This window comes from Hyperolius riggenbachi, chromosome 10 (assembly GCF_040937935.1).
Source record: "Hyperolius riggenbachi isolate aHypRig1 chromosome 10, aHypRig1.pri, whole genome shotgun sequence".
In the NCBI taxonomy this organism is placed as follows: Eukaryota; Metazoa; Chordata; class Amphibia; order Anura; family Hyperoliidae; genus Hyperolius; species Hyperolius riggenbachi.
The window spans coordinates 43,279,737-43,307,507 of record NC_090655.1 but is presented as its reverse complement, the minus strand read 5'-3'; the positions used below and the strand labels follow the sequence as shown (position 1 = coordinate 43,307,507).

At 44.7% G+C, this 27,771-nt stretch overlaps 1 protein-coding gene across 1 annotated transcript in view; it reads right to left on the bottom strand.

Annotated features, from left to right (window-relative positions):
• The window catches only part of PDLIM1 (PDZ and LIM domain 1), a 99,398-nt gene that overhangs the window by 21,650 nt on the left and 49,977 nt on the right, over positions 1-27,771 (bottom strand). The window contains exons 3-4 of the mRNA XM_068259408.1: positions 12,461-12,545; positions 189-376 (exon numbers count right to left, since the gene is read on the bottom strand). Coding sequence (XP_068115509.1) covers positions 189-376; positions 12,461-12,545 — 273 coding nt within the window. The remainder of the gene's footprint in view (positions 1-188; positions 377-12,460; positions 12,546-27,771) is intronic.

Here is a 27,771-nt window from a genome sequence, read left to right as displayed (position 1 = left end):
TGGCTGCAGCGCGACAACAACTGACAGCCAGCTTGAAAAACTGCATAGAAAGTCATTAAGGATACTGCAATCACATGTATGTACACTGAGCAACAAGAAAACAGCATGCTGACTACACACGTATGCCATCAATATACCGTACCATGGCCTGAGCTCACTGTGTATAGGCTGCAAACTAAGATACTTACGTTTGCTTTGGTTCCTGAGCACCGGTAGTTGATTTGGATTCCAGAGTGTTATTGAAGGTTTGGATGTTGTCAGAGGAATAAAGGCCGGCTGGGTTGTTGTACTGGGCAGTGATCACTTTGGGGGAGCCGGAGCCGGGATTGAACGGCATAGCAATTCGATTGTGTGCAGCTCCTATCTGCTTTACTTCCTGCATGCAAGGGGACCAGAAGGAGAATCAGAGGTGACCGACATGCAGGCGTGAAGTGACAAAACAGCCAAAACACATGCAGAACAGTATGACAGCAACTCTATGTAAGATAATTCATCTGTGAACGCCAACAGTTTTAAGGTAGCCATACATCTAGTGAGGATGCTGCCAAACATCTGATTGGGGATGAAAACCGGTGAAGCAACAAGCATGCCCGGATCAACGATTCAGCTGATTTCAGGCCGATATCAGTCAAATGTATCGATCAAGGAAGCTGGAAAATCTCGGGCCGACGGGTAACGGCATGCAATATCACGACAAGCACGACGGAACACCCGGCTGCTGTCCCCCCAAATGTTAATGCTCCCCCCCCCCAGTGCCCGTACATTAAAATTCCTCACCTGCCTGACCACTGCGAGTCCAGCTGCTCCTTCTTCCACATATTCAGGTCCCACGTAGTTGCCGCACACGCGCCACATGCTATGCATAGAACTCAAGGACTCAGCCACGTAGGACTCAAAAGCAGAAGAAGGAGCAGCTGAAGTTATGGCGGCCGGACAAGAGGCAGGCAGTGGCGGAGAAAGCGAAGGTGGCATCACAAGGCCGATTCCCAAGTGACTTCATGCTGAAATCTATCGGTAATCAGCCTGCAGCCAACAGATATCTCTCTGATCATATTCAGTCATAGTAGTAGCAGTAGGGTATTGTACCGTGTTAGCCATCAGTAAAAGTAAGAAGTTTTAAATCAGGATGATACCATTTATTGGCTAACTAAAAATGAATAAGCAAGCTTTCGGCCTAGCAGCCTTCATCGGGCTTACATCCTGTTCAACAGGATGTAAGCCCGATGAAGGCTGCAAGGCCGAAAGCTTGCTCATTCTTATTCATTTTTAGTTAGCCAATAAATGGTATCATCCTGATTTAAAACTTCTTGCATATTCAGTCAGAGAGAGATTTGTCTCTTAATCGTTAGTTGTATGGGCACCTTAATTGTTTCAGAGCAGAACGCAAAACAAAATATTTGTACAATTTTAGCAAGGTGATTTCTAGCTGTACAGCGCTTGTAAAAAAAAAAAAAAAAAAAAAAAAAAACTGAAAAAAATGCCTTTTACAGTAAACGTTTGTTTATACGTTGTTACAATGGCAGCCATCAAGGAGTGAATATATTGGGCAGTTACAGAAGCACCCCAAAGGATCAGCAAAAACCTGCATCAACAGTACGATCAGGGTATATTCTGCTGTGGAGAAGGGAGTTTTGGGAGGGTGGAGCACAGTATGAAGTGACGCGGTAAGCGAGGCGGTCATTCAGGCAACGTAACCCTCTCTGCTGCGGCCCCCTTCCAGAACACAGGTATAGTTTTACTTCTCGCAGAACCTTGGCTGAGTTTAGGCTACCGTGTGTGTATCAAGTGTTGAAAAGGGGCCAGGTTTTTTTTCTCATCTCAGTTTATTATTTGAAACATAATAAAATTTTATTACACATTTGCGTCAGAAAATGCGTCAGCTGTGCAAATCGTTTTCCGAAGGGATCGACCCTTTCCCACATTGAGATGAGTAGAAGCATTCATCTCAACTGATTAACTGTAGATTGTAGCATCTAACAGCTTGTGCGCTTGCAGGGGCTTAAAAAGTGATGTGGGGACAAGAACTCATACCCAGTTTCTGATACTGGTTTCAGAAGAGCAATTATCGGCTAAACACACCACCGGCAGTCGCCTACATGAACCGGCCCTAAAGCCCCGTACACACCAACGAGGCATGTAGTCAGTGGCGTAACTACAATTCATGCCCTCCCCGGCAAAACTTTGATGGGGGCACACCCAATGCTCACACCCCTTCCCTTGCCTCCTCTTGGTGCAGTTCACAGCCTTGGGGCCCATCTCACAAGGGTCATAAAACAAAGGTGGCCATCATGAGCCACAAAAACACCTGATCTGAAGTATATTCGCCTGTGTCGGAGGAAAGGAAGGGTAGTACTTGGAGACCCCACAGCTTTCCTTTCATTACACCCCTGCATATCAGTCATGGTGAGTGGAGATCGCTGGCCAAGTGCCAGAGAGGGTCGGAGGCTACTGTACACAGGCTGGATTCTTGGCAGAGGCGGTCATTATTGTCCTCCACAGCTGAGTTTCATCTAGTGTGTGTATGGAGCAGTACTCAAGATGCATTCTGTTGATGTAATAAAACAATCTGCAAGGTCAATCTGCCAGTGTGGGACCAGCATACATTTACTTAGACCATAATGGCTACATGGAGATATGCTAAAGCAGCTGTGGTACTGCGTGAGTTGATGCAGCTCTGTGCAAAGGGCATAAGCAGTGTATAAGTGGTGGTCCAGGAGTCATGCAGCTCATCTACCAGTGATTGGTAATCATGCATCCGTATCATACGGCCGCTCAGGGGAAAGATATCAAACCGCTGACTGAAATGTACAGTAATATACTACTTTCAACGAACAGTAAAGAATCCGCTTTACATGCAAGTTTCTGTTACCCAGGAAGTGGTCAAACCTGCTAGCTGCTCACTAATTATCCACTTCACCCCAAAGAGGTTTTTACCCTAACGGACAAGAGCGATTTTCACCTTTCAGTGCTCATCCCTTTCATTTGCCAATAGCTTAATCACTACTTATCACAATGAAATGATCTATATCTTGTTTTTATTCACCACCTATTAGGCTTTTTGAGGTTGATATTTGTTTTCAGTAATTACTTTATTTTCTATGCATTTTAAAGGGAAAAACAAATACAAAAATAAAATGAAAAAAAAAATACACTATTTCTCCAATTTCATCCCCTATAGTTTGAATATAAACACTGCTACTGTACATAAAACCCACAAATTGTATCTGCCTATTTGTCCTGGTTATGACAAGATTATGTCCCTAGTACAAAATATGGTGACAATATACTATTTGGAAATAAAGGTGCATTTTTTCTATGGTGGTTTTTTTTCACTATTTTCACATGCACGTGCGCGGGAATGCACACGCACGTATGTGCACGCTCACAGCGGCAGCAGCGCTGTTTGACTTATAAAAACGTCCTGGAGCCGTTAAGAGGCTTTAGCAGGATGTTTTTATAAGTCAGCTTGTCATTAGGTGGTTAAAGTGGACCTGAACTCAGAACTTCACCTCTGCTCTGAAAGATAAGCAACAACATAATAACCTTAGAAGAAAAACATTTGTTATATCTGATAGACATCCTGCAATAAATCTGCAGTGTGTCTACTTCCTGCTTTTACAGAAGGGTTAACATGCTGTGTTTACAAACTTGATGCTCTGCCGAGGCTGCTGAGATTCCTGAGCTGACAAAGCTGAGAGATCAAATTAAACTTGTGATAAGTCACAGATGAGAGGGGAAATTAGACAGGCTAAGCTCTCTAAATAAATACAGGGTGCATTTCTCTTTGTTTCCCTTCTGCCCGGTGCAAGAGTTCAGGTCCACTTTCACTTCCAGGTCGGCAATCATCATGTTTGATTTTGATTTCCTTAGAGAAGGAGGTTATTTTGATGTAAGGCGGATTCTCTGCTTCTCTGCATGTTGCCCTACAATAGCATGCAGATATCTACGAGCATCTGTCTCCATTATTCTGACGTGTCAATTCTGCTGACAAGATATCTTGTTGGTATTGAAGTGAACCTGTCACAATGGAAATATTAAAGGTGGCGTTTGCTGTATTATTCCTGGGCACACAATAAGGTCTGCAAATCAGTCAGATTTTTTTTTAAACTGAAATAATCACATTGGTAGGAAATTGGGCGTTTCCTCAAAGAAACAACTTCATTCTCCATAAAAGGGATTGTTTGAGGGATGTTACACCCCATTCCATATTTTCTACCAATCACCAAATCAAGCGTTAGAGACTCCTATAACTGTTACATATCCTGGTTCAGCATCAGAAACACTTCATATAGCTACATATTTGCTGTATATTGTTATGTAACCCCACCCTCATAGCCTAGGCGGTTTATTATGCAGAATTCTCCTCCCAATGCGCTCTGGGAAACCAAGTGTTATTTCTACTAGCTTTGGAACACAGTCAACAAACATTCAGTATTATTGTGCCTGCCAGCAGTAAAGATGACACCACCACCTGTGATACATTTCAGAATGTGAATCACGGTGAGGAAAGATTTTACAATGGGCAAACCCTGACTAAAGCGCCTCAAAAAATGGCCCCGGGTGATAGCCAGTAATGGCATTTTGTTTCTAATGTTATTTCATGTTTTAGGACATTTCTAGAACGTTACATAACGTTAGTAACAAGATGCCATTACCGGCATCTAGCATTATTATGCATTACCTAGTCCCGGCGATCTCATCTCTTCCACTTCCTGGTTAGTTTTTCAGGCCAGCCAATCGCCATGCAGAGACTAAAGACGCATGGTGATTGGCTGGCTGCAGGACAGCTGCAAACTAACCAGGAAGTGGAGGAGATGCAATTGCTGGGACCAGGTAATGTATACCTACACACCTGCCTACTCTCACACTGAACCCTCCCTCTACCTATGCCAAACCCTAAGACCCCCTGGTGCCTAACCATAACCTCTCCACTGTCTAACCTTAACCACTCCACCCCCATGCCTAAACCTAACTACTACACCCCCATGCCTAACCTTACCTACCCCCTGCCTAATTTTAGCTACGCCATGCTGCCATAGGAAACAATAGCAAAAGCCGCAGTTAGTGGGAAGGCAGTGAAATTATGGTGCTTGATAAATAGCACTGCTATTTACCGGTTGCTATAATTTAACCTCCTTGCCGCTAATTGTCGACTATGGTGGTGCACTTTTTATCGCCGCTTGTCCTGCACCATTTTTATCTGCTGCGGATGAAACACTTTATAAAGAAATATTATTAAAATAAGGTAAAGTTCCTTTTTAAGTGTAAAATGTCTCTATAATACACAAAGACAGTACAAACCTACTGCACAGTGTGTGCTGTGCAGCCTGCAGATCCACTGATTGCAATAAAGTGTTATTTAAAACAAAACAAAATTGCGTTTTCACCACAGGGCAGGGAATAAACATGTTAATTCAGCTTCCATAGAGTATATAACCCCATGACATTCCATACTCATGAGGCAGCACTGGCTCCCGCTCATGGAACAATAGTCCTGTTATATCTTGTGTCTGTTATTTCACTCTTATCACACCTAGTGCTGACTGACACACCCATGTGGTTACATCATGTCTCCAGAAGCACACCAGCGTGTACAAATACTGCACATTACACTGACTTTCCTGCACGACCTTATCACAGTCCTCTGTCTCCAGATATCAGCTGCAGCTGCTAGTGTCAGGACATTGTTACTGAGGAGAACTGCAGTTCTGTAACTTTATTCATTTTAGAATCAGGAGTGGAACTAGAACAAGCAGGTTGCTTTGTCTGAGGAAAGGCCAGACCGGTGAAGTGGCCGCAGTGAACGACTAGTGTCACTTGGAGGAGCTGTTGTGTTGCAATAAAGCTAAAACACTGGTGGTGAGAAGTGTCATGTTTTACCTTCTCATAAGGACAAACCAATAATGAATGGAAAATGTAGTTATTCATGCACAACAGACAACGTGTTTCATGGGTTTCAGCCCGCTTCATCAGGTCAACAAAAGTACCTGAAATGTTGTTGGTCATGAGTGCGAGCCCCCTAAACAAGGAGAAATCAGGAATGCCTGGAGGAAACCCAGAGAAACAGGGAAAACACACAAACTCCATGCAGATAGCATCCATGCTGGGAATTGCACCTGGTTCAGAAATGGTAGGCAATGTTTTGCTCAAAATACCAATCTAGAACCACCTGGAAACATTATACTTTGGTCTGCTGGATCGTCGTCTGCAAAACGAAGCTTTGGTTATTAAATGATCTTTCTCAACAGAGAAACCAATCTACTCGGAAATGTTCCTGCAGCAAAGAGATAAGAGTCGTATTTTAAAAGAGAAGCACCACACAGTAATGGCTCAAGTGTAAGTGGAGAAGCACCACACAGTGATGGTCCGGGTGTGGATGGAGAAGCACCACACAGTGATGGTCCAGGTGTGGATGGGAAAGCACCGCCCGGTGATGGTCCGGGTGTGGATGGAGAAGCACCGCCCGGTGATGGTCCGGGTGTGGATGGAGAAGCACCGCCCGGTGATGGTCCGGGTGTGGATGGAGAAGCACCACACGGTGCATAGTTATACCCCCGTACATGTTTGTCCGAGTGGTGGTGACAGAACACCCGTTGTTTTACCACGGTTAATGTTTTGTGCATCCTTTTTCATCTAAGAGAGCGACCGCAACCAGGTCCGTCCAGGACCACCCCGAGTGGAGTCGGGTTCATGGTCTCCACCTGCTTCCTGTGGTCGGTTGCCCCTTGCAACCCTCCTTTGTGAGTAGCCCTTTCAATCAATTGATTTCTTCACACACCTACTATTGACATACTGCACTATCGGGCTCCCTTTTTTGTCTCCTGTATCTTTTTTTTCCCATAGGGTGCCAAGACACCCCAACCACGATTACCACACGGTGATGGTCCGGGTGTGGATGGAGAAGCACCACACGGTGATGGTCCGGATGTGGATGGAGAAGCACCACACGGTGATGGTCCGGGTGTGGATGGAGAAGCACCACACGGTGATGGTCCGGGTGTGGATGGAGAAGCACCACACGGTGATGGTCCGGGTGTGGATGGAGAAGCACCGCACGGTGATGGTCCGGGTGTGGATGGAGAAGCACCGCACGGTGATGGTCCGGGTGTGGATGGAGAAGCACCGCCCGGTGATGGTCCGGGTGTGGATGGAGAAGCACCGCCCGGTGATGGTCCGGGTGTGGATGGAGAAGCACCTCACGGTGATGGTCCGGGTGTGGATGGAGAAGCACCGCCCGGTGATGGTCCGGGTGTGGATGGAGAAGCACCGCCCGGTGATGGTCCGGGTGTGGATGGAGAAGCACCGCCCGGTGATGGTCCGGGTGTGGATGGAGAAGCACCGCCCGGTGATGGTCCGGGTGTGGATGGAGAAGCACCGCCCGGTGATGGTCCGGGTGTGGATGGAGAAGCACCGCCCGGTGATGGTCCGGGTGTGGATGGAGAAGCACCGCCCGGTGATGGTCCGGGTGTGGATGGAGAAGCACCGCCCGGTGATGGTCCGGGTGTGGATGGAGAAGCACCGCCCGGTGATGGTCCGGGTGTGGATGGAGAAGCACCGCCCGGTGATGGTCCGGGTGTGGATGGAGAAGCACCGCCCGGTTATGGTCCGGGTGTGGATGGAGAAGCACCGCCCGGTGATGGTCCGGGTGTGGATGGAGAAGCACCGCACGGTGATGGTCCGGGTGTGGATGGAGAAGCACCGCACGGTGATGGTCCGGGTGTGGATGGAGAAGCACCACACGGTGATGGTCCGGGTGTGGATGGAGAAGCACCACACGGTGATGGTCCGGGTGTGGATGGAGAAGCACCACACGGTGATGGTCCGGGTGTGGATGGAGAAGCACCACACGGTGATGGTCCGGGTGTGGATGGAGAAGCACCACACGGTGATGGTCCGGGTGTGGATGGAGAAGCACCACACGGTGATGGTCCGGGTGTGGATGGAGAAGCACCACACGGTGATGGTCCGGGTGTGGATGGAGAAGCACCACACGGTGATGGTCCGGGTGTGGATGGAGAAGCACCACACGGTGATGGTCCGGGTGTGGATGGAGAAGCACCACACGGTGATGGTCCGGGTGTGGATGGGAAAGCACCGCCCAGTGATGATACGGGTGTGGATGGAGAAGCACCACACAATGATGGTCCGGGTGTGGATGGAGAAGCACCACACGGTGATGGTCCGGGTGTGGATGGAGCAGCACCACACGGTGATGGTCCGGGTGTGGATGGAGAAGCACCACACGGTGATGGTCCGGGTGTGGATGGAGAAGCACCACACGGTGATGGTCCGGGTGTGGATGGAGAAGCACCACACGGTGATGGTCCGGGTGTGGATGGGAAAGCACCGCCCAGTGATGATACGGGTGTGGATGGAGAAGCACCACACAATGATGGTCCGGGTGTGGATGGAGAAGCACCACACAGTGATGGCCCGGGTGTGGATGGAGCAGCACCACACATGGTGATAGTCCGGGTGTGGATGGAGGAGCACCACACATGGTGATGGGCCAGATGTGAATGGCAAATATATTAAAAATTAATTTCCAGTGTCAATGATCGATTCCTCTCTGGGGGGGGGGGGGGGGGTGATAGATTGCTCTCTGGGGGGGGGGGGGGGGGAAGGACATAGGGCCACAGACTTTGGGTTGTATGGTTACTAATATAATTAAGTTTGCCCTGCTCTCTGCCTGTCTTGACCATACCCACCAGCGTCACACACATTCACACATTTCATGCTGTTAAATCCCTTTTAAGGGGGAGTCATAGCTCTGAAGCGCCATGGGCAGCACAAACCCCAAATACGGCTCTGGTGTGGGCCTAGGATTATGTAGAATGTAATGAGGCAATTGGGTAACAGGGTTCTATGAATGGCTGGGTATGTGCTCTACCTCAGAGGCGGCTCCCACTGCAATCTACACACTGAAACTTTCCATCCTCTGCCAATGTTTTGTACAGAATATTTTCACCTTGTAGAGTAAATAAGCTTTATCCTGTAACCTCAGTTGCCTTCATTGGTAAAGAGCTATCCTAAAATGGCCCCATTAGAAGGATGACACATCAGCCAAAAATGTCCAGATTTGGATATTTTATAAGGTTCTATGTGTGGTTTTATGTAAGCAGCATTCTGCTCACATCAGGAGTGGGGAGAAGGTTCTTATTCCTGTGAGTCAGCTGCAATAATGACAGATATACAATACATCCTGTGCAGTAACATAAACTGACGCTTCTGAAGCATTTCTATACAAATCCACCACTAAGGGTCATAAACACGTGCATTTGTGATTGGCCAATTTTACCCCTGGCTTCCCGTCCCTCCCTCTCCCTCCATGGGCTGCGCAGGACGGATGTCCGTCCTGCGCATTGAAGGATAGGCTTCAGCCTATCATATGCCAGCGATCCCTGGCCAATCAGAGGCCGGGGATCGCCGATCTGCCTTACAGCACTGCTGCGCAGCAGCGCCGTGTGATGTAAACAGCGGGGATTTCTTCCCCGCGTGTTTACATTTTGTCGGCGGCTCTCTGGCTGTTCACGGAGACACCCTCCGTGAACTGACATGGAAAGGCCGCTCGATCGAGCGGCCGTTTCCATGCAAAACCACTTAAGACCTGCCGACGCCTATCGGCGTTAGGTGGTCGTTAAGTGGTTAAGCCACACACTTTCAATAATGATTGGAAAAATCACTGACCAATTTTACCACCTCCGTGAATTGAGGGTCAACAGATATCAAATACTATGAGCAGATTGTGTAGGTAAGCGCACATATTACATGAGTGGCTGGAGAGTGTAATCATTAAGGGTTCCTCTGACAATGGAGATCAGGGTTCTAATCTTGCCTCTTCCTGTTCAGTCAGGCAGCACCTATTCAGTAAGATTGCAGTTATGCAGGAGAACAGAAGCACCAAGAGGATAAAAGGAAGCTAAATGAGCTTAAAAACAAAATTCTTGGTAAATCGAGGAGGTAGTGGTGGACTTACCTCCTCCAAGTAGACACACAACGACTGTAGTAAAGACAGTCAATATATTTTAATTATGAACTCCAAATATGCAACGCGTTTCGCAGGTTTGATCCCGCTTCATCAGGCAATAGCATATGTGGTCAGTAGAAGAGCAAGGCACCTCTGTGAGTAAGTAAGTAACTAAATTTAGTAAGGCTGCAGTGTTAGGGCTAGACTTTCTAACACTACTACTGCCCACTGAGCGAACCTCTAGTGGCTGCAGCTCTGGCGCTTTGAGTCTGCCAGGAGAAAAGCTCAATATAAATGCTATTTGTCTTGTCTTCATAGAGGTGGTAAAAATGGTCATTGATTGGCCAATCATAATTGAAAGGGTCTACCAGGCTTTAGTAACATTGGGAAGGAAGATTTACCGGTACCGGTACTTCTCTCCACCACATCTTTAGATGAACATTAGTCACAGCACCACAGGTGGGCCAAATGTGATGAGTGAACCATGTTTATTGGCAGAGCAATCAGTGTTTGATGAGAGTTGGACAGATGGCCTACAGGTAAGTACCTAAATGGAAAGCATAAGCATGTGGAATGTGGGCCTGAGCTTGAATGCCAAAACTTTGTTTACAACGGTGACTGGAACGAACCGTTAAAAAGAGCTTATTTCACAGCTGTGCATCACATAAACACCATATTTATTTAAGCAGGATAATACACAATGCATGGAAGCAGAGTGACAAGCAGCTGTAGGTCTCTGCATTTGTATACACACCACAGAAACCCGTGTTCAAAGTCATCCATCATCCTTAAGAAAACATAAATATCTCAAGACATGTTTGGGGAGCCAGAGCTAGATGTTAGTTGTGAGCCATTACAGCACAGCATAGATAGCACTAATCAGCCACAGCTGAACAATCTCCACCAGAATGGTTTGGGCCCGAATGTTTTCCCAGCTATGCTTCCCCTTCCTAAACACCAATGTGTCATCATTGCTAAGTTACTGGCAAAGCTCACATCAATATAAGCAACAACTCCAGGAATTCCCAGCGAGTAATGCAAATTCACAAATACTTGCCCCCCTATACTTTAGTGCTGGCACACTCAATTAGTCTCCATTAATGATTGTTAATTGATTGCTAGGGACCATGTGGAGGGGAGGATGGACATCAGGGGAAGAATGAGCAAGGGGAGTCCAGTGGCACAGAGGAGAAAGACGACAATGCACTTACCGTATTTTTCGTAATATAAAACACTTTTTATCCCCCCCAAAATGGGGAGAAAAGGTCACTGCACCTTATATGCCAAATACAGGGAGTCCCCAACTTACGAACATCCCCTGATACGAACTGCCGCGATGTTGAGGACACCCTGTGTTCTCCTCCTCCGCCCACTGTGTGTCTTCCTCTGCCCCCTGTGTATAGTTATAAGCAGTGGCAGCACGGTTCTTCTCATCCATAGGCGTTTATAGACCTCTACTTCACTGCGTCTCTAGAGCCGGCTTCTGCTGATGACGTGATCAACAGAAGTCGACACCAGGGGAACAGTGAGAAAGGAGAAGTCTCTGATCACTGCTGGAGCCGATGGAGGAGGTGAGTCATGCTGCTGCTTATAACGATACACGGGGAGCAGAGGAGGACATACGGGGGACAGAAGGGGACATGTGGGAGACAGAAGGGGACACATAGGGAAAAGAAGGACACAGGAGGACACAATAACTGGGGGAGAACATCTACAAGACATTTCCAGGGGAATCAGATTATTTAGTGTGTGTACAAGACTTAAGAGAAGGTGCCTTCATTAGAAATCCCAGAATCCTTTACAAACTGAATATTATAGCACGCTGGCTTCCTGCCACATCTCCAAAATATACTGTAAGGTGACCTTTGGCCCTAGATTGTGCTAGGGAGATTAGATTATGAGGGACAGTTTGTTTTATGAATTCTAACGTCATCATCTTCCTCATTTATACCATGTATTACATATGTGTATATGATTGATACAATTCCATTTTTCACGTTTCCCTTGCTTCCCCCCCCCCCCCCCCCCCCAAAAAAAAGAAGAAAAAAAGCTTCCTGACAAAGACTTATGTGGAGATGCCAGACAGCCTCCCCACTGACATGCCAATAATCTGCCAGGTAGACTGTGCCACTGCCATCAAGGGAAATGAAGGAAAGCCTGAGATTCCCCATAAGTACATGGACTAGTTGGTATGTGGTTCAGAGCTGTAAGACAAAATACTACCTACTTGCAAGAGACAGCTGCACAGGAAATAAGCCATTTACAGTACAATTGAGTCTGGGTCAAATATACAGTACGGTACATTCTATTTGTACATGTACAAATGCATTTAAAAATTGCACAGGTTTTCATTACAGTGTTCCTTTACTGTACAGCTAATCCGACCCCTACAGGCGACTGCCCATCTCATACTCTGCTAAAAATCTTATACAAGAAGTCTGCAGAAAATCTACACACAAACAGTAATATAAATGTAGTCATCTCATTATTTACCTGGGGGGCGGAGGCCAGATTCATTTTATATGGATGTGCTTTGCCTTCTTCTGCTACAAGAGGTGACCAGATCTTGGAGTCAACCCTTAAAATAAAAAGACAATGAAAAGTTAGAATACAATTTCAGAAAAAAAAATCTGAGACGTTTTTCTTTAGGAAACCTAACATGAAAGCAATGTGCCCAGTTTACCTTACAAGATAAATAACATTTATAGTGTGCTTTTCACCTGGTGGACTCAAAATGCTTGAGCTGCAGCCACAAGGGCGCGCTCTATAGGCAGTAGCAGTGTTAGGGAGTCGTGCCCAAGGTCTCCTACTGAGAGATTTGAACCCTGGTCGCCTGTGTCAGAGGCAGAGCCCTTAACTATTACACTATCCAGTGACTGGATCGTAGAACAGTTTTTCCTTTTAGTAAGCTAGCTTCAAGGTCTAGTCAGTAGTCACCTAATTTTCAATATGGAGAGTAGTGACAGCCCTCTATAGTCCTTCTGGTTCCTCGCCATCATTTCACTCTGTTTCATTCAGCAGCTGTCCCCTCCCAAAGCTGCATGCGTGACCCTGGGCTGCGTGCCTTCTCAATCCCAATCCTGTGGCCGCGAGAGTTCTGCGCTTGCGCAATTCATAAAAACTGCAACTGCTCCTGGCAAAAGGGGCACGTGTGAAGGAGGCCGGGCATGCCCAGTAGCCCATGACTAGCTCAGTTGGCCAACTTTTGAAGGGGCACAGCTGCTGGATGGAACATAGCAGAACAGCGGCGAGAGACCAAAAAGACTGCAGGATGCTGGAAGAAGCCCCAGGTAGGTTAAACTGGGCGCATCTATTTCACATTATGTACACTTTATGCGTGTAAACAGTTACTGTACATATATATGTAATCTATATGTTACAACCAGTGGCGCTGTTCCCCTTGCCGTAACTCCTAGTGACCCTCAGCCTGGAAGCCCAGCTCACAAGGGTCATAAAACAAGTGTGGGCATCGTAATCTTCACACCCATAACAAGTGTAGCCGCAAAAACACCTGATCTGAAGTATAGACCTTTGTCAGAGGGAAGGAAGTAGTAGTTTGGGCCTCCCTTGGCGCTCTGGGCTACCCTGAAGTCACAGTTGCTGCTCCCCTGTCGTTACAGCATACTGTTGCTTTGTAAATCAACCTCAATGTCACATGCCCAAGAAGCCCTTTATAAAGTTGTTGTTAAAGGTTCAAACTGTTGTTAAATTGGTTGTTCCATTTGTAGAGCTCTGATTTGATTTTAACAATTTAAAAACAATACTACATGTAGTGAATCAAGGAAACTAATCAGATCCATTGTCTGCATGGGGCATGGAAATGTTCCTCAATTATAGGAACAAGTGGGAACTCCCAGCGTAGTTATTTTATCTTTAGGAAGATCAGTTTGTCTAGTTTATAATGTATAATAGCGTTGAACAATGCTGCCTCTGCATCGTTTCACATGAGGTCAAGCTGACCCTATGGTAAATTTTAATTCCACTGAACCTAGGCGTGACTGTTTACATGGTCTTCTGACAGCAAAAGCCTTGGAGGTTTTTTTTTTCTTTTTAATCGAATGTCCACTTTAAGAAAAAAAAATCCTTATCAAACCGTCTCGTATAGTAAGTATTTAACTAGCTGTATTACACAGACATATCCATGTTTACTTCAGTATTACCCAGGCCACCTTATCTAAAGCTCTGAAAAATTAAATGGGAAACTGTTTTGCCTAGGTCTCAGCTGTCATGGAGGTTGGAGTGATTACATGCAATTATGCATATGCACTAGCCAGCATCCCTAAGCATATGAAGATCCCTTTTCCCTGTAGAATGAATGTCATAACAGTAAATCCAGCAAAATCTGTAAGGCCTGCCGATCAGCAAAGCACTAGGCCAGTGGATCTCTATGGGGGTGGTCCTACCAGCAGCACTGTATGCACTTTGTGATGGCAAAGCGATGCTTGCAGCATTTTAGGCGGGATCCTGAAGCAATAACATCAGTGGCTACAGTAGTCAAATTGCGATTGCTCCAGGAATCGCAGTAAAAATGTGGCACTTCCACGATTGCCTCAAAGGGCCCGTAGTGGGTCCCAGGCCTAAGGATAAAAAGGGATGTAGTGCTTTACAATTACAGTGGCAAAATGCAAGTATAGAGAGAGTTACATCATGCAAACAACGGTAGTAAAGAGAATACACAGTGAGACAAAATACTACATAAGAAACAAATACACTAGCTCTTGGACCATAGTTATAGAGAAGAGAATGGGCCCAAGAACTAAACCTTGGGGTACTCCAACTGCAAGTGGGCGAGAGGAGGAGAGGGTGTCAGTGGAACCCCTAAATAGCCAATCAGAAAGTTAGGAGACCCAAGAGTGTAAGACCCTGGATACATAGGGAATACAGAATTTAAAGTAGTAAGCAATGATCAAACATCGTTGAATGCATAAGACCAATCAAGAAGGAAAGGCATAGAATAGTAATGTGTGTACTTCTGTGCCAATAAGACAGATACAAACATTCTGCATAACACCAAGCTGAACTCGGTTGCCATGGTAACTAACACATTACTGCAACTACAGACAGTTAGAATTCACAATTAGAAGTTTTATATAAAAGCACACACAAGCCATCAAATACCGTATTACTTAAGTAAGACAGGACCACAAAAGTTTATGTATAGATCCATAGTGGACAAATCCCAGCAATTCCATACCAAATAAGCTACTGACTCACTCTGAGACATGTCTGCTGTCAATTCTAACCAGCAATTATTTCTTGAAAAAGTAACTTTATGCTACTATTATATGAAGAGAGTTGCAAACGCAGCTTAAATACCGATGTTATACTTCAACAAAAATCATGAAAATGAAATTAATTTTGATTTAAAGCAGTGTTTTACAGTGCAAAACGATCATCTTTCCCAAAACATAAATTTTATCTTAGAATGTTGTGTTTATTCAATTCTGACTAATGTAGAACAATCTGCATACTTTCCCATGCACACTTGACTGGCTGCTGGTCCGAGACCAATATGTATTCCTATAATGATCCCTTATTTCCATTACACCACACCATTTCCCTCACACGGAAGACTGCGTAGCGCTCGCATGGACAGAGGGGCAGAAGGGCAAAAGTTCAGAAAAAGTTCCCTTACGACTTTTAGAGCTTGCCAGATAAAGTAATGTCAGAGCATGACATCTGGGTGGGTACCCAGAAAATGGTGGCATCTTTTGGGAAGATCACAAAATAGTCTCGTAGTCACCAGCCATGCTATTTGAATAGATTTAGCTTTTAAATGTAAACCAATTGAAGCTGGTACACATTCTTCTATTTTCAGGAAAACTCCTGAAAACAGCAGCCATCCATTTACTTCTTTCTGCTGAGAACACCCGAGGTGAAAATAAACAAATGCAATAAACAATTCTATCTACCCTCATTCTCCTAAGATGACTTTTTAAAGTTATTCCACAGTTTTATTTTATATTTAAAGGGTAACTGAAGTAAGAGGTATACGGAGGCGGCCATATATATTTCCTTTTAATCAATACCAGTTGCCTGTCAGCCCTGCTGGTCTCTTTCTCTGCAGTAGTATCTGAATAACACCAGACATAAGCATGCAGCTAGTCTTGTCAGATCTGACTTTAAAGTCTGAAACACCTGATCTGCTGCATGCTTGTTCAGGGGCTATGGCTAATAGCATTAGAGGCAGAGGATTAGCAGGGCTGATCACAAATATATTCCCTAACCAGGGGATAAAAAAAACTTAACATTTATTTATAACATCTAAAATAATCGATTTTGGTTACTGTAAATTAAGTTACTTCAAGAAGTTGATACAGTAGTTAGGTACATATGGAGTAGAACGCCCCTACTTCAACTTCAAAATAAACTATTAACAACTATTTACACAGACCCCCCACCATAACTAAACTACCCGACATGTTTCACTTCCAGATGGAAGCTTTTTCAAGGGAAAAAAGTGCAGTGCATAGAGTGCATACAGTGCTAGGGTGTAATACTAAGGCCTCAATTCACGAAGATCATGCTGGAGATAATAAGGCAAGAGATAACTTACCTCCACACAGTGAGAGAGTTATTTTATCTCTTCATTCCATAAGTTACCTCTTCTGTAGTTAATTTACCTCCTCTGTAGTTAATTTACCTCTTCTGTAGTTATTTTCACACGCAGTTAAAGGACTTACGAGGCCAAATATCGAAATTTTGGTCATTACCTGTTTGATATTAGAATCCATAGGTGATATCCTCTGCTCCCTCTGTCCCTTTCCGCCTCCAATGCATTTTTTACATAGCCCCCAGGCTGCGACCCGACCCCACAGCACGGGTCGTCTCGTATGCCACAATCAAGATGGCCGCCGCCAAGATCCGCGCCTGCGCAGTACGCATGGCGGAGAGTGCGGCTGCGCAGCTCTCCGCCCTCGCCCAGCCGCGTACTCGATGTCAGCGTCCTCCTAGCGTGGCAGCGGGCGCGCTCATGGCGAGGGCGGAGAGCTGCGCAGCCGCACTCTCCGCCATGCGTACTGCGCAGGCGCGGATCTTGGCGGCGGCCATCTTGATTGTGGCATACGAGACGACCCGTGCTGTGGGGTCGGGTCGCAGCCTGGGGGCTATGTAAAAAATGCATTGGAGGCGGAATGGGACAGAGGGAGCAGAGGAAATCACCTATGGATTCTAATATCAAACAGGTAATGACCAAATTTTTGATATTTGGCCTCGTAAGTCCTTTAATAAACAGCCTGTCTTTAACTCTAAGTTAACTCTTCAATCCTTAAAATAACTCCAAAGACAGAAGAGTTAACTTTAGGTTTGCCTGAGGTAAAATGTTTCCAGAATACTACATGCCTTATCACCATGGTGATAACTCTAGAAGAGTTATTAAAGACAGGAGATAAGCTTAGTGAATTGAGGCCAAAGTCATTAAAATCAAAGCATAATATTTGGTAACATAGCGTATAGGCCTATGACAGTAACCTAAACAACATGGCCGGCTGACACTTCTTTTATACTGACCTGGAGTCACATGGGGTGGGGGTGGGGTCTGTCCTTATTCCCTCCCTTCAAACTCTGATTCGTAATTGGTCTAAATCCCTGTCAGTAAAACATAAACCAATCTCAGAAGGGCCCCATCAAATCCCATGTTATCTCTAACAACCCCTATAGTCAAATATCTGGCTATAAGAAAGGACATACACCATCCTTAGTACACACACATCCATAACCCTGCTTTACGGTGCAAACTTAAATATTTAAACATATTTCCTCAAGCAAACACTCACGCCGGGAAATCTCGATTCCCATTGGCTACCAGTGGTCAGATGGCTGTATCTAATGCCAACCAATGGCAGGGAAGCCCTTCCGAGCTAACAATAATAAAATAAAGATCAGCAGGGCTGCCAGGCAACTGGTATTGATTCAAAGGAAATAAACATGGCAGCCTCCATATACCTGTTACTATGCGAGACCTAGATATGTTGAGTGGCACTCCCTCCTAAACAGGCTGCAGAAGCGTGTGATTGACAAAAAGCAAACAAATTTTTCTCTCACCCTTCCTCCGGTGACCTTGAATGATTCAAGTTGAATCCACCTGCTCAGACGTGTGCTCCTCGGATCACAAATCGAGAAGAGACTGTCAGTTCAAATCAAGAAGAAAAAAACATCCGGGCACCTTCCGTTCTTAAATACGTGGCAGTGTTTATTGGTCATCACAGGTCACATACCATTGGCGCTGTCAGCTCTACATCAATGTGATGGTGGTGGTGAGTTGGAGGTGGGGGTACCGGGTGCCAGTCGGGGCTTGCGACGGCCGTTTCGCGTCTCACTAGACGCTTGGTCACGCTGCGCTCCTGGACGGAAGGTGCCCAGATGTTGTTTTCTTCTTTCTTCTTGATTTGAGCCTCCATATACCTCTCTCTTCAGTTCCCCTTTAAATCTACTTTTTACGTTTTTACTGTCTTATTGGTTTTTGCTCAATAACACATTCCTTGAAATATGCCAGAGCTAAAATCTATGAACTAATGACCCTTTTATCTCTTTCCTGCTCTCAGAAGCCATTTTCTGCTAGGAAAGTGTTTTATAGTTGCAATTCCTCATCCTCATCAGTGAGGTTCACACTGTAGTCTGACTCAGTCCTGACTCAGACAGGAACTGCCACTTACATACCTGATGTTTAACTTTCAGGCAGAGAAAAAAAAAAAAAAAAAAAAAAAAAAAAAGAACACAGCATAGTTATTTGTGTGCTAGGCACTGTGCATACACACGTCTATCTCATCATGTCACATGTCACCCCGGGTATACTTTAAGGGGATCCAAACAGTTTTTTTTCCTGTAGTTTGCCCTGGTTTCCAATAGCTGTGGGTTCTGCCATTTCCCCTCCTCCCCTTCCCTCTGCCCTTATTTATCCAGGGGAAGGTGTGAATGTAATCAAGCGTCACGCTTGATTACAATGAGAAAACAAAAGCTTTCATCAGCAGGGGGTAAGGAGATAGGACACCGTACTTCAAACAGTTTAGAGAGTCACTCTCTAAACTGTTTGAAGTACGGTGTCCTATCTCCTTACCCCCTGCTGATGAAAGCTTTTGTTTTCTCATTGCTACTGCAAATTACAGCAGTACTCATCTGCCTGCTCTGTGGACGGCAGGTCACGGAATTAGGGCAATCAAAGCCTCTAACAACCATTTAAATCTAAAAAGAAGAAGAGCACAATTTTATTTAGGCTGCACTTGTCATTTGGGGGCCAATGCTATAGCATTTGCTATTGGAAAGCTATTGGTTGCTGCATTTGTTCATTTGTCATTGGTGTGTGTGTGTGGGGGGGGGGGGGTTATTGCTGTATTTGGGAGCCTCACAATTGCTGAATAGGTTTATATTTGCAAAAAAGTTCAGAGAGGTTACTTCAAGTGTGGCATTAGCAGGACATCCGGGCAAGTTTCATTGTTCAAAGGGAAATACATATGGCAGCTTCCAGATTGGATGTGTGTATTGCCCTTCTCCAACTACCTGGCATGTCCCTACTCAGAGGAACCATGACCAACTTGATTGGATTTTCCCAGTTGAGTGCTGTTATTTCCTTGCTACCGCACACCCCAACTACAGATGAAAGAGTGTATTTTATCATCAGGCAATCTTCTCCCCTTCACAGACACAAAAAGGCGGACAAGCCAATGTGATGAATAACAGGATGCTTTGGAATGTGGAGGAAAATGCTACTTAATCTGCAACTACTTATTTATAACCAAAGTAACAGTCTTTAGCCAAGACATAAACAGACATTTCCCTAAACTCCTGGAGGAAAAAAAGTCTCAGCTTAAACAAAATCTGTGTTACAGCTGGGCGGTACTCAAACACCCCGCCATAACCCAACTGCACAAAAGGCCGTAATATATAGCCCAGCCCCATATTTCCCATTGATGGAGCAGAGTGTTCTGTACACGCAGATAGGCATCCAGTATGACAAGTTAGAACTAGTTACTGAAGAAAAACATGCAGAAACATACACCACATCAGGAAATGCAGCTTACTTAGAAATAGTGACTACAGGAAACAACAATCCCATAAAGATCACCATGGCATTTTACACACAGTGACATCTTGCGATCATTTTACTATACTGCAGTTTAAGGTAACTATGTTGCTAAACCTCAAACACCCATAATGGTGTTATTGGCACAGTTGTACCCCATGTAATACATGCCACATCGTATAGTCCTGCCCCAGATTTGCCATAATTGTGTCGTTGCCACAGGAAATGGAAACATTACCAGTGACATCAAGTTAATCATAAGTCATCAGAGAGATGGAAAGCCTTTTACTATTCTGATCAGGATAAACTGATCCCCGCATTACGGCAACACCTTGATAACCAGGAAGGGATTGGCTGAAACTGCAGTTTTGCCCAGTAAAGCAAAAGCCTCTTATGGCACCTCTTATCTGGTTTCCTCTGCATACCTCATGGCTACACCTTTGTTACACTCATAAACATAAATCTGTTGCATCACTGAATGGCTGACAATCCCAGAGCAAACACTGCATGGCTGGGATGAGGAGAAGAATACAGACTGTTTATAGAGTGTGTATAACCATAGCAACAGCAGGGAAAGGTACTTGTAAGTGACATGTAGAGAAGCGCAGCCGCGTAAACTGTCCCCTTCCATTCATGTGGCCGGACACAGCTGGAGGCTCTATAACCAGACGATGCAGGCGAGCGGGTTATGTAAAATGCACAGATCTCAGCATTTACTAACATCAGTCACAAGGGGACAGATGTGATCATCTCTGACTAAAAAAGAAAAAATAGAAAATCAGCTGCCAAAATAAATGGCCAATTGTTTATTATATGAATTCAAGGCTGGCACCAAAGAATTCACTGACAAAGTGCACCTGTCACTTACACTGCACTTCTCATAAACTGAAAGGTCACTTGTTCACATCCTCCCTTCACATTGTTTTAGCTAATAAGTACTTCCCTGCCACAAATGGAAGAAAGAAAAAAAAATCCAAACTCCATTTTTTTAAGCAAGTAAGGATTAACAGCAGCAAATGGGCAGTAGCAGATCTGAGAGTATTCACCAGGGCCGGGCCGAGGCATAGGCTGGAGAGGCTCTAGCCTCAGGGTGCAGTGTAGGAGGGGGCGCAAAATACATTCAGCTGTCATTCCTAATTGTGTTTGAAGCAGAAAGAAATAAGAAAAGGGGATACATGGCAGTGACTGCAAGCCAGATAACTAGATATTAAGGTGTTGGGGAGGTTGTGGGCCCTGTGGCGCCTCTTAGTCTAATAGCAATCAGTGTGTGATGGCTGGGTGGCAGGGATGGAGGGGCGCACTTTGGTGTCTCAGCCTTGGGTGCTGGAGGACCTTGTCCCGGCTCTGGTATTCACACTTAAAAATAAATAAATAAAATGTTAACCTATATACATACTAGATTTGCATAGCTCTAACTTTTTGAGATGAGCAGTAGGGTATTGTACCGTGTTAGCCATCAGTAAAAGCAAGAAGTTTTAAATCAGGATGATACCATTTATTGGCTAACTACAAATGAATAAGAATAAACAAGCTTTCGGCCTTGCAGCCTTCGTCAGGTTTATATCCTGTTAGTTTGCAAGCTGGTGGTACAGACAGCTTATATACATGCAACATTAAAAAGGGAAAACAGATATTTTTTTCAAGCATAAATACATCATTAAGATGCCTTAATACAAACAGACCATCTAAATGGGGTAAGATAAGGATCCTTGTTTACTTTATTGCTCACAGACCTGGTATTAGGATTGACCCAGAGGTATCGTAAATTCTTAGTTCACAAGTTCAGCTAGGGTGGCTGAGACAGTTCATATATCATCAATCTCATACCAACATAGAAAGTTGTTGTCCTTATTCAAACCCTTCTGCACAGCTTTGAAACAATTTATAAATTTTGTTTCTGCTATTAATCGGTCATTTGACGTTTTGAAGCCGCCCTTCAGGGCAGTGACACGAAGATCATCCATGCTGTGTCCGTTGGACCGAAAGTGTGTAGCAACTGGGAGTCCAGATTTGGTATCATTAATAGTGTGCCTGTGTCCATTCATACGTTTGCGCAGAGTTTGTCCAGTTTCTCCCACGTACATAACATTGGGGCATTTAGCACACATGATCAGATATACCAGATTGGTGGACCCACAAGAAAATTTACCTTGTATTCTGTACTCCTGTTGTGAACCTGGTATCGTTACCCTGTCAGTGGAGTAAATGTGTCTGCAGGTCCCACATATTTTTTGTCGGCAGGGTGATGTTCCGTTTTGTTGAGGCCTATTCAAAGAGCTCCTGACAATCATCTGTTTTAGATTGTGTGGTTGCCGATATGACAAGAGGGGAGGTTTAGGGAATATCGATATTCCCTAAACCTCCACTCTTGTCATATCGGCAACCACACAATCTAAAACAGATGATTGTCAGGAGCTCTTTGAATAGGCCTCAACAAAACGGAACATCACCCTGCCGACAAAAAATATGTGGGACCTGCAGACACATTTACTCCACTGACAGGGTAACGATACCAGGTTCACAACAGGAGTACAGAATACAAGGTAAATTTTCTTGTGGGTCCACCAATCTGGTATATCTGATCATGTGTGCTAAATGCCCCAATGTTATGTACGTGGGAGAAACTGGACAAACTCTGCGCAAACGTATGAATGGACACAGGCACACTATTAATGATACCAAATCTGGACTCCCAGTTGCTACACACTTTCGGTCCAACGGACACAGCATGGATGATCTTCGTGTCACTGCCCTGAAGGGCGGCTTCAAAACGTCAAATGACCGATTAATAGCAGAAACAAAATTTATAAATTGTTTCAAAGCTGTGCAGAAGGGTCTGAATAAGGACAACAACTTTCTATATTGGTATGAGATTGATGATATATGAACTGTCTCAGCCACCCTAGCTGAACTTGTGAACTAAGAATTTACGATACCTCTGGGTCAATCCTAATACCAGGTCTGTGAGCAATAAAGTAAACAAGGATCCTTATCTTACCCCATTTAGATGGTCTGTTTGTATTAAGGCATCTTAATGATGTATTTATGCTTGAAAAAAATATCTGTTTTCCCTTTTTGATGTTGCATGTATATAAGCTGTCTGTACCACCAGCTTGCAAACTAACAGGATATAAACCTGACGAAGGCTGCAAGGCCGAAAGCTTGTTTATTCTTATTCATTTGTAGTTAGCCAATAAATGGTATCATCCTGATTTAAAACTTCTTGCTTTTTGAGATGAAAAAGAGGGACACTTAAAGGAGTCATGAGGGGGCTTTAAGAACAATAAGTGCTACTTACCCGGGGCTTCGTCCAGCCCCAAGCTCCCAGCAAGTCCCTCGCTGCAGCTCCATGGGGAGCAGTTCGCCTGTGAAGCTTCCCGGTCCCCGGAGGTCGGCCTGTACTGCGACTGCGCAGTACGCTCCAGTTCACATGGAGCTGATTGTCAGCGCCGCTCGCGCAGGCGCAGTACAAGCCAACCTCCAGGTCGGCCTGAAGTCACCTCCGGGGACCTTCACAGGCGAACGGCTCACCGCGGAGTTGCAGCGAGGGACATGCCGAAAATTTGAATTTGAGAATAAGAAATAGATCAATTTAAAGGATGGCAATTAAGTTTAAAGTTGATTAAACATATCTTTCAGTAGAAAAATACACATTTACATAAATCTGTACATCAGTCCTGCAAGAGGGACAAATGAGGAGAAAAGAGCAGGGCTGTGGAGTCGGTCCAAAAATCCACCGACTCCGACTCAGACTCCTCAGTTTAGGATTCCACTGACTCCGACTCCGACTCCTCTAATTTGCATATTACAATTTTTTTGATTAAAAGTATGTAACATGAAATTCGTCTCTTAACTGCCAAAGCTTAGGAATTTTACAAGACAACTGAAGTGAGAAGGATATGTAGACTACTATATTTATTCCCTTTAGACTAAAACTAGTCCTTGGTAAGAGTACTTGTAAAAGGTACAAACCGGAACAAAGAACATCTATCAGGACCTAGGCAATGTAAGTGTGGGTACATGTAAGAGTGATGTGCAGGTACTCTGCAGGGGAATGAGGAGATTGTAAACAGACAACACCTCTGTGTTCAATGTGCACAGCATTCTCAGTGGATTCCCTGCAGCTCTGTGGGGAGTGCATATGTAGAGTATAGTACTACTGTGTAACAAAGTAAACCTGAGACAGATGAAATTAAAGTTTTATACATACCTGGGGATTCCTCCAGCCGCCTTCAGGATAATCAGTCCCTCGCTGTCCTCCTCCACCACCTGGATCTTCTGCTATGAGTCCAGGTACTTGAGCCAGTCGGGCGTAGTGCGCATGCACACACTCCGCCGCCAGGAGCATACTACACCTGTGCAGCACTATTGCGCAGGTGCAGAATGTTCCTGGCTGTGGGAGCGGCATGCGGCCGGACAGCGCTGACTGGCTGAATTACCAGGACTCATAGCAGAAGATCCGGGTGGTGGAGGACAGCGAGGGACTGATTAGCCTGAAAGGGGCTGGAGGAAGCCCCAGGTATGTATAAAACTTTACTTTTCATCCGTCTCAGGTACCCTTTAATTTGTAGTCACCAAACCAAATTTTAACAACATATCAAATTATTTGATTTCATCAGCAAAGGGAGTGCATACATTTGCATAAATCAGCATCAATGCAGAATTATTTCCATCTCATTGACCATCTCTATTAGTGACACAGCTACACATCAGGCTTTATTCTTACAGCATAGATGTTATTTAGTATATATAAGAGATTCCTGTGTACACATCATATATACAGTCACAATCAGATATGTACCTTAAAAATACGGTGACTGCTTTATTGAAGCAGCACAAGTAACTAATTTTGATTGGTTTATTTCATTTTTGTGGACTAAGCACAGCTATTACTGTATATATACTGTATATATACATTATTTTTAATGACTATTATCTGAGAAATAGAACATTTTATCATATTTTCTATTTTGATTACAGTTACAAATTCATTAGGAGTCGGAGTCGGTGCATTTTTTCCCGACTCCGACTCCAGGCACCCAAAATTGCCCAACTCCACGACTCCGACTCCACGACCCTGGAAAAGAGGGACAGAGGAGTTGGGTTCCCAAAGAGAGACAGTCGCTCAAGCAGGAAGTGCGCCGTGGTGAGGCTTGCAATACGTCCAATAGGACGCGTGCAAGCAATTTGGAGCGCAGGCAGGATGGCAGAATTATGGGTAAACAACCCCTTATCATCCAGCCACACAGCTGCGACAATTAAGGTTTATTTTAATTAGGAATTTTAATTGTGAGCCCATCCCTGGTTACTACTCCTCGTTTCGAGCAGCCATCTTCTTGTCTCCCTTGCAGCCCTGTACTCACCACTAGAGATCCAGGCTTCATAGTCTGCTCATTCCGGGCGGCCATCTTCCTGTCTCAATTGCAGCCCTGTACTCACCGCTAGACATCCATGCTTCACTGCATTCAAATGATAGTGAAGCCTGGACCTTTAGGAGAGAGTACAGAGCTACAAGGGAGACAGGAAGATGGCCGCCCGGAACAAGGAGACTGCGCTGCAAGGACAGGAAGCCAGGAAGAAGGCTGCCAGGAACAAGGAGAGGTAACTATAGATACAAGCATGCTTCCAATGCATGCACTGTATATGGGGTCCCACATCCACTTGACTCTAATATAAGCCAACTCACCCAATTTTGGGATACTTTTTAGAACACTGATCCTTTACCTCTAATACTTTTATTCATAGACCCTGAACAAGCATACAGCAGATCAGGTGTTTCTGACATGGTTGCCAAATCTGAAAAGATTAGCTGCATGCTTGTTTCTAATGTTATTCAGACACTACTGCAGCTAAATAGATTAGCAGGGCTGCCAGGCAACTGGTATTGCTTAAAAGGAAATAAATATGGCAGCCTCCGTATACCTCTTACTTCAGTTTAAGAAAGTCAAAAATGAAACAGAGAGCCCAACATGGTGTAGTATGTCAGACAGTAGTTGGTGTGGTATAGAAATATAGGTATTCTATTCACAAATATGGGTTGCCACAAAGGCAACCACTGGAAAGGCAGGTGGGGAGAATTCTGACCTGACCCCACTCAGGTAATAAAAAAGTCGCTCTCTGTAGACAGGAAAAAGATGGGGATGCACCCCTCCACTCAGGGTGGAATAGATCAATAGGCAAGACAGGTATAACAAAGGCGCCAAATAAGGATAAAATTAATTAAAATCTGTTTAAAAAGGGAGAATGTGGTGGACTCATTTCCCTCAGGTGTATAAGGACCGGACAATGAGACGTTACTATGAAATACAGTAACATTTGAGAGACTCCAAGTACACAACGCGTTTCAAGGGTCACTATCCTGCTTCATCAGGCAATAGGTTTGGAGAACACAGTGTAAGGTCTTTAGCATAGCGCTAACAGAGGCGCTTGGCCATGCTAAAGACCTTACACTGTGTTCTCCAAACCTATTGCCGGATGAAGCGGGATAGTGACCCGTGAAACGCGTTGCATGCTTGGAGTCTCCTAATAAATGTTACTGTATTTCATAGTAACATCTCATTGTCCAGTCCTTATACACCTGAGGGAGGCGAGTCCACCAACTTCCCCCTTTTAAACAGATTTTAATTGTATCCTTACTTGGGGGGGGGGGGGGCTCTGTTATACCTGTCTTGCCTATTCTCACTTCAGTTGCCTTTTAAGTGAGATAAGAAGAGCATTTAGGTAGAATGATGAAGTAGGATTTCAACAACTTGTGAATACGGCAATACGTCCCTTTTAAAAGGAGAACTCCAGTCAAGTTAAAGGGAAAAACCTTTACCCACAAATCTATGAATCTGCGCACACCAAGAAGAACAATCAAATGCACAAAGCTTTGCAATCACACAAGACAAGACACACAACGTTTACATCAAGCTTTTTCTCCTGGTGGACTCAAAGTGCCTTGATCTGGGATACATACAGTCTTGAGCTGGGATTCGAACCATTATCAACGGGATTAAATCCCACATCAAAGGCAACAGCCTTACCAGTATGCTAGGATAGCCCATCACTGGATTTGAAGGAAACATGAACTTAAAGGAGTGAAGATGCCCTACTTTAGTTTTTAAAATTCTACAAATGCCGCTTGCCTGACTTTTGTGCTAATCGTATGCCTTTAACAATGTACAGTATGTCTGAGCCTGAACAAATGTAAACATCAGATGTTCATGCTAGACTGAGGATCAAGAGAAACCAATATATTAGCTGCACATCCAGCCAAGATCAGCAGGACAAGCAGCCAAGATCAGCAGCCAGGCAAGACAACTGACAAAAGGAGACAACAATAGCAGCATCCATATCCCTCTCAGTTCAAGTTTTCTCAACTTGCATTGTATATACAGCAGCAATGTACAACCTACCCACCGACATCAAGCTTGTCTGCAACAAAAATCAATGCCACATGTTCATACATCACATTTTCTTCTGTGCTTGTCAGGACATGAGTAACCTGTAGCGCTGACTTAGGTACACTTTGGCTACCTGCAAACACCGGAATTTGCCTGAAGTCATAATGACACCTCTGCGCAAAAAAAGAAAACTGCTTTGAAGACGAGTTTGACCTGCAAACACCTGAGCTATGCTTTGACCTCTGTGATAAAACAACTGCATTTTGGGCTGTTACAAAAAGCCGGGCGAGTGAGTCGTGCCTAATAGGACTATTGCAATGTGTCCAGGCCAGTCCTTGCTTTAATCATACAAGAAGAAACTATTTGATGACTTCTAGCCCTTTTGACTAACAGTCTCTACA